Source organism: Calliphora vicina, chromosome 3 (assembly GCF_958450345.1).
Source record: "Calliphora vicina chromosome 3, idCalVici1.1, whole genome shotgun sequence".
Lineage (NCBI taxonomy): Eukaryota > Metazoa > Arthropoda > Insecta > Diptera > Calliphoridae > Calliphora > Calliphora vicina.
Window position 1 is genome coordinate 88,873,664 of NC_088782.1, and position 8,638 is coordinate 88,882,301.

Genomic DNA, 8,638 nt, shown 5'->3' on the forward strand with positions numbered 1-8,638 from the left:
GCCGCAACGACGCTGAAGTTTTGAGTTGTATTTACAAGGGGAAAAAATTAAATTTTTCCACTATTGAAATTGAAAATTTTGTTTATGGTTTTAGAAGTTTGGGGTCATTTTAACCCCAAGTGCTATTAAGGGTTAATTAAAATTTTTCTGCTGTCTTTGTAAATACTAGACTTTGTGTTATATTTATCTTGAGTTTCATCAAAATCGGCCGAAAATATATATAACATTTCGCTACCTTTCCATGAGAAATTCCAAATATTGAAAAATTTGAGCTTTGACCTTCACGGTTTAAGGGTTAACGTTTTCTGATTTTAGTAAAACTTTCAGGATATATTTAAAATTACCTTGAATATAATATTCTGAATAGCTTTTGCTTAAAAATCATAACAGTAAAGAAATTCGACTCATTCGCCAAAATATGGCCAAAAAAATAGTTTTTCTGGAAAATCTCAAAACTTAAATCGCAGGTACGGAAAAACTATAGGAGGTATTTTCATACATTTTTCATATTTTTATTCCCTATTATGTTCTCAATAAATCCCAATGTGATGATCAAAAAATTTTGAAATTTGATGAACAAAATTTTTAAAAATTTGAAATTGGAGTTTTTAAACTGCAGTTAAAAAAATTAAATTTTTTTGGTCATACCTGCGAATAGGTTAACGGTATCCTACGAGGACAAAAACTCATATACAAGTAAATATGAATATATTTTAAGTAAAAATTTTATTTTAATATTTCTCAACATATGTTAATTTTGTTTCTACATTTCTTGTTCTAGTTGCCTGAGACACGTTAATGGCCTGGCGATTTGTTAATAACTTTAAATTTTTTAACCAATTTTTGTCTTTTATATCTTATTAGAACGACATTTACGTGTACATTTCGATTCTTTTAAACGAAATTGCAAAAGTAATTATTTAATGCCAAAATTTCTACAAAAACTGAAAAAATTGCATTTTTTCCCCTTGTAAATTTTTTTTTAACGCTTTATTGATTTATTGAATCTGTCTATTTTGACCTTACAATAAGTATTTAAATCTTATAACTAAAATTAAAACTATTTGCTCTTCAGCAAGAGAGCCATAATGGTAAACTGTCACTCATCTTAGCGGGGTGGTAGATCTGCTCTACGGAGCCTGGATCGGGTTTGGGTCTGCACAAGTTGTCTTGCAAGCGTATTGGGATGGTTTCGCAGCTTCACAATATATTTCTCACGGACTTTCTTGAACTCTTCCTTTACCAATGTCACTTCTAGGTCTCTGTGGATGTTTTCATTTCTTATGTACCATGGTGCTCCCGTCATGGTCCTAAGAATTTTAGATTGGGCCCTCTGTATAAGATCAATACTGGTGTTGCTAGCCATTCCCCATAATTGAATTCCATATGTCCAAATTGGTTTTAAAACGGTCTTATACAGGATGACTTTATATTCAAGGCTTAATTTTGATTGGTTACTGATTAACGAATGAAAGCTAGAGGCTTTTAACTTCATGTGAAGTCTCTTGGTTTCTATGTGTCGGCGCCAAGTAAGCCGTCTATCCAGATGAATACCAAGGTAGGTGACATAATCAGACTGCGGTATATTAACGTTGTTGAGTGTGACAGGTGGGCAATTTCCTCTTCTTAGAGCGAACATAACATGTTTACTATTTTTTTTTTTTTTTTTTTTTTTTTTTTTTTTTTAGTTTTTAAGATTCCAATCTTACGGGCTATTTATGGTCAATCATTTGTTACCAAATGTGTAAATAAAAATCAAAGTATTTTCATTTTTATTATTATTTACCCAACGTTTCGTTTGTTTGTTTCAAACTTCTTCAGGGGTTTTCTTTTATTGTTGAATTCTAGCGACAAAAACATATAAATATTTTATTATAAATCATTGAAAAACTTAAGATATCACAGTTCAACTTACGAAATTCTATTGTTTACATTGTCAATTAACTTATTATTTAAAAAACTGGACTTCACGACACAGAATTAATAAATAAATAAATAATCATTACAACACAAACATATACTATAAGTCAAACTTAATACTAATATCACAGAACTTCAACTGATTTAATAATTAAATATTGCAGCGGAATATTGCAGTTTTGTATTATCCTTGTCCTCTTTCGTGTTCATTGTATTGTGTATTTTTTGTTGTATTCTTAAGCTTTCAAGAGTGTATCGTTTGTTCTCTTTTTGTTCTCTGTCCAATATCTTAATATTGTCAAAATCCATCTTATGATTGCACTCCTTTACGTGCAGAGATAATGCCGTCGTTATTTTTCCTTTTTCAATATCTGTTTTGTGTTCATTAACTCTCGTCCCCAACATTCTCTTTGTCGTACCAATGTAAACCAAGTTACATCTCTCCCTTTCATTACCGTCACATTTTATCTCATAGACCACATTATCACTCTTAAGTTTGTCAATTTTTGTTTTGTTGTTTGTAAATAGATGCCTCAGTGTCATATTTGATTTGTAAGCTATTGTTGTTGTTTTCTCTGTGATCATTCTCTTCATTGTTTTTGTCTCCGTTAGTTTGGGAATAAATGGTACACTGTAAAAAACTTTTTCCTCCTCAGTGTTTGGATTTTTCTGCTGTTTTTCATATTTTAGTACTTTGTTGATTAAATTGTTCGTCATATATGTTGGGTAACTATTCTTTGTAAGTATTTTTCTTATTCTATTAATATTGGTTTTCCTGTATTCAACATCACTTATCTGTAATACTTTCCTTATTAAATTCGTCGCTGTACTTATCTTCATTTTCAATGGTTGTGTAGAGTTGAAGTTAACCATTCTACCTGAAGATGTGGGTTTCGTGTACCAATTTGTCCTTATTCTTCCATTATCCTTGATGATATTGATGTCCAGATACGGTATTGACATATTCTTCTCGCGTTCTATTGTAAATTGTATCTTATTGTGATAAACGTTCATTGTTTTTAATATCTTCTCTTCGTCCGATTTCCTTATAATCGCAAACAAGTCATCCACATACTTAGTGATAAACTTAATCTCTATATTATTAGCCCTTAATTCGTCAATTACATCGTCCAGTAGTGTGTCAAGTACAATATTTGCAATTGTTGGCGATAGGGGGTTTCCCATTGGCATACCATATGTTTGATGGTAAAATTTATTGTCAAAAGTGAGATAGTTATTATCAGTTAAACAAAACTGAAGAATTTTCAAAAATGTTTGCCTTGGTATTGCCGTGTGTTCCTTAAGTGTTTTCCATTTGTCAAGTATATTCCTTATAGCCAAGTGAATCGGTATATTAGTGAATAATGATACCACGTCGAAAGAGACCATAATATCGTCATTTTCCAATGAGACGCTTTCCAGTTTTCGTTTTAATTCTACTGAATTTTGTATATTGTATTTGGGCGACACAATATTCCTCAAAATTGTTCCAATATACTTCGAAAGACTGTAACACGGTACCTTCATGGATGCAGATATCGGTCGAAGTGGTATTCCGTCTTTGTGTATCTTTGGCAGTCCATATAACTCAGGTGCTGCTGCCGCTTGTGTCGTCATGTTGAATTTCTCGTATCTGGTAATGTACCCATCTTTTCCCAATTGTGTAATTAAGTTATTGTTCCTTTTCTGAAGACTAGTTGTTGGGTCAATTTCAATTTTCCTGTATGTGCTCTTGTCATCTAATAATTGGTACATTTTCTCCATATAATCTCTCCTATATAATATCACAGTTTTATTCCCCTTGTCTGCCGTAGTTATAATTATGTCCTTCTCGTGTTTCTTAATGAAGTTCCTGGTGACCTCGTATATACTCAGTATAAATTTATCTTTCTCCGTATTCCTAAGATTCCTTTTGAAGTATGCAATTCTGTTCGCTATTTTCGATCGCGTTATGTCCTTTTCTGTATCATCTTTTATACCCTGAACCCATTGTTCCATGTCAGCTATAAGCGGTATAGGTGTGAAATTCTTTCTATCTACTGGTATTGCAAACTTGTTCCCCAGTGATAATAACCATTTATGTTCCATTTCAAACTCTATACTCGTGTGGTTAATAAACCAGTCGTCATTGTATACGAGGTTCAGTTTCTCAAACCTCTCGTGTTTCAATTTCGTCATCTTCATTGAATGTGTAAGTTTTATCCTCGATCTGATATTGTAAAATTTATCCCACTGTTGGTTCTTGAATTTCGTAAGTTCCATTTTGTCAAGTGTATTTTTCATCTCCTTTTCAATCTTTCTGATCTCTGATCTTGTATATGTTGTGTTTGTATGTGTATCTTTTATCTCTATGTTCAATAACTTTGCGTGTAAGTTTGTCTCTATTTTCTCTATGTCTATCCGTGATGTTTTTGTTGTAACTAATTGTTTTAATGTTCTTGTACTGTTTCTTACATGTGTTGGTATGATTCCCATGTGTCTGCATTCTTGTAAAAATGTTGTTCTCTCCATCAATTTAGCCAATCTCTCCATCTCTCTGCTATATTTCTTCAGTAAGCTGCTAGTATGAATGTTGTATTTGTTCCTAATTTTCTCGAAGAAACTTTCCATACTTATTTTTGTCGTCATGATGTTATTTTTCGTTTCACCTCCTCTCTTCGGCGGGCCCTCCGATAGTTAATTTTCTAGTTTTCTATTTATGACCAATGATGTTGACAATTTTAGTTTTTAAGATTCCAATCTTACGGGCTATTTATGGTCAATCATTTGTTACCAAATGTGTAAATAAAAATCAAAGTATTTTCATTTTTATTATTATTTACCCAACGTTTCGTTTGTTTGTTTCAAACTTCTTCAGGGGTTTTCTTTTATTGTTGAATTCTAGCGACAAAAACATATAAATATTTTATTATAAATCATTGAAAAACTTAAGATATCACAGTTCAACTTACGAAATTCTATTGTTTACATTGTCAATTAACTTATTATTTAAAAAACTGGACTTCACGACACAGAATTAATAAATAAATAAATAATCATTACAACACAAACATATACTATAAGTCAAACTTAATACTAATATCACAGAACTTCAACTGATTTAATAATTAAATATTGCAGCGGAATATTGCAGTTTTGTATTATCCTTGTCCTCTTTCGTGTTCATTGTATTGTGTATTTTTTGTTGTATTCTTAAGCTTTCAAGAGTGTATCGTTTGTTCTCTTTTTGTTCTCTGTCCAATATCTTAATATTGTCAAAATCCATCTTATGATTGCACTCCTTTACGTGCAGAGATAATGCCGTCGTTATTTTTCCTTTTTCAATATCTGTTTTGTGTTCATTAACTCTCGTCCCCAACATTCTCTTTGTCGTACCAATGTAAACCAAGTTACATCTCTCCCTTTCATTACCGTCACATTTTATCTCATAGACCACATTATCACTCTTAAGTTTGTCAATTTTTGTTTTGTTGTTTGTAAATAGATGCCTCAGTGTCATATTTACTTTTCAGCTCATTTACCTTTATTCGCCAGTTTTTCAACCATGACTCCACACGTACGAGGTAATTCTGCAGTTGACTAGATGCCATGAGTGGGTTTTCGTCTGAGCTAATAATGGCGGTATCATCAGCAAATGTTGAAATTGTTAGTTTATCGCACGTAGGGAGGTCGGAGGTGTAAATCAAATATAGCGTAGGTCCTAGTACACTTGCCTGTGGAACGCCAGCTCCAATCTTGTATTCTCTCGTCACATAATCATTGTACTTAACTCTGAAAAGTCTATTCGATAAATAAGACTCCAGCAATTTATGAGTACATAGTGGTAGTAAACATTTGATTTTATGTACTAGACCCTTATGCCATACCTTGTCAAAAGCCTGAGCAACGTCTAAAAAGACGGCAGAACAATATTTCTTTAATTCAAAAGATTTTCTAATCTCTCCAGTTAAACGATTGACCTGTTCAATGGTGCCATGATGTTCACGGAAACCAAATTGGTGTACTGGGATAATGTTTCCATCATTCAAAAAAGGTATTATCTTTTCCTGGAATATTTTCCCGAATATCTTCGACAAACAAGGGAGTAGGCTAATAGGTCTATAAGAAGATGGCAGGGTTAAATCTTTACCCGGTTTAGGTATCATTATTATTTGAGAAATTTTCCAATTTTTTGGATAAATTCCTAGTTTCAAGATCGCATTAAACAATATAGATAGCACAATTATTGCCACATTTGGTAGGTTCTTAATCATTGATGGCGTTATTAAATCATATCCCGGTGATTTTTTCAAGTCTAATTTATTTTTAATTACTCTATTAACATCCTCAGGACTAATATCGAATTGGGCTGCATTAGCCATTGTTGAAGCTGGCAGTTCTTCTAGTTCAAATTCATTTGCCGTGGAGTTGGGTTGAAATACTTCACTTAAATGTTCAGCAAATACTGAGGCTTTTTCTATAGCACTTCGTGCCCAGGTTCCGTCAGCTTTTTTTAAAGCGCTTTGTGCCTCTACCGGTGGCTTAATGTTCCTCGTTGCCTTCCAAAGAGAGAAATTTGTGTATTTTGTACTCGTCAAACTTTTAGTATAATTTTCGTTTATGCGATCCTCTTCTAAATGAAGGGCTCTTTTCAGTTTACGTACTGCTGCGGACAGCCTCTGCTTTGCAGCAGGTGATCTATTATGTTGCCATTCTCTTCTGAGTCTTCTCTTTTCGAGAAGAAGTCTTTCAATATCCGAACTTGAAATAGGTGTATTAGTTTTTGGAGGGATCTGGCACCTAGAGTGTTCCAGAGCCGAAACAATCAATGACGTGAAGTCATTGACGGTCCTATCTATGTCTTCCTCACACTGTAAATTAGGATTTGTGTGGATATGACTGCTGATATATTTCCTATATTTTAGCCAATTTGTGTTAAAATACAAAGAGTCCTTAGGAAATCTTGGGATGTTGGGTCTCTCCCAATAATTAATAATTACAGGAGAGTGGTCAGAAGACAGATCATAGGATATTTCTGTGGATATTGCATTCCGAATAATATTTCTGCATATGGCGAAGTCTATTAGATCAGGAATTTTTCTAGGATCAGTTGGCCAATAAGTTGGGTGTCCAGGAGACACGAAATCTAAGCAATTTTTGCGATCAACTAGAGCTTTATACAGCTGTCTACCTCTGGGATTTACCAATCGCGAACCCCAATATGTATGTTTGGCATTGTAGTCTCCACATGCCAGAAACCGATCTCCTAGTGTTATAAAGAATTCTTCAAATTTCTCCTTGGTCATCGAAAAACGTGGTGGGCAATATATAGAGCTCAGAGTTAAGTCTCCAGCTGGGTATTCAAGGCGAATAGATGTTGCTTGCATATAATCCTTTGAAAACGCATCTAGGGCATAGTGTCTCAATCGGTTTCTAATTATGATACCGGTACCGCCATGTGCCTTACCATCCGGATGGTTTGTGTAATAAAATGAGTATCCTGATATATTAAAGTTATATCTATTTGTAAGATGTGTCTCCGAAATTAACATAACATCGATGCTTTTATTTAACATAAAATGGGAAATTTCCGATTTGTGCTGGTTTAAACCATTTGCATTCCAGAAACATATCTTCAAAAAATTCATTTTCTTGTTAATAGAATTTGAATCATTTGGTTCTGTGCTCTCAGAAGCTCTTGTATTGTGTTTTGCATGGATGACATGAAGTTAGTCATATTTTGATTAAGAGAGGAAATATTCTCAGTAAGTGCTTGCATTAGGTTTTTCACCTCAAAACTTCAGCGTCGTTGCGGCACCTGTTAACGTTATCCTATCATCCTAATATTGTACACAACGTGTTTCTACACTACATAGAACTATTCTAGAGGGGGGACGGCCTGTACCTAGCAAATTTTTTTCGTCCATACAATCTTGAAGCACTCTAGTGGTGAATGAGTGTATATATAAGTTTGTCATTCCGTGTGTAACATTGAGAAATATTCATCTGAGGGCCAACAAAGTATATATATTATTGATCCTTATGAAATTCTAAGTCGATTGAGCCATGTCCGTCTGTCTGTCTCTGTAAAACACGCTCACGACCAAAATAGAAAAACAAAATTGATAGACTTGCAAAAAAAATGTTTATTGTTCTCCTAAGCAGTTTGGTATTTAAAATCAGCAAAATCGGATCAGTGGAACCAGAGTTATGAACCAAAATGTGAGACAACCTAAAAAACTTGATAATTTTGAAATAGTTTTTGTTATTTGTGCAAATATATTGCAGGTAATACCTTAAAATTTTACACCCGTTATTTTTATGTTAAAAGGACTAACTCTGGTAAAAATTATAAGAATCGGTCCATGATTTCTCCAAGTCCCCATACAAATTTCTTCCCGAAATATGGTTCTATGGTCTGTAAATGCTCACAAAATTGCAGTATCCACACAAATTTCAGGAAAAATAAGTTTCAAGCTTAAAAAATCCCAACACCAAATTTTCTGTGGATCGGCCCATATTTGATCATAGCTCCCATATAAAGTTCACTTCCGAAAATCACTTAAATAAGCATAAATGTTTAAATTCATCATAAATAGTCCCCATATATACCAAAATCGCTGTACCTAATTCTATGACGATCGGCCCATAATTGGTTATAGCTCCCATATAAGGACCACTTCCGAAAAACACATAAACCTACATAAATATCTAAAAAAATATCAAAACAAAACAAAAT

At 33.3% G+C, this 8,638-nt stretch overlaps 1 protein-coding gene across 1 annotated transcript; it reads right to left on the minus strand.

Moving 5' to 3' along the window:
• Window positions 1–2,064: 2,064 nt before the first annotated feature.
• Window positions 2,065–4,098, minus strand: LOC135955617 (uncharacterized). The gene has a single exon (XM_065505975.1). The coding sequence runs from the start codon at window positions 4,096–4,098 to the stop codon at window positions 2,065–2,067; it is 2,034 nt and encodes a 677-aa protein (XP_065362047.1).
• Window positions 4,099–8,638: the final 4,540 nt, after the last annotated feature.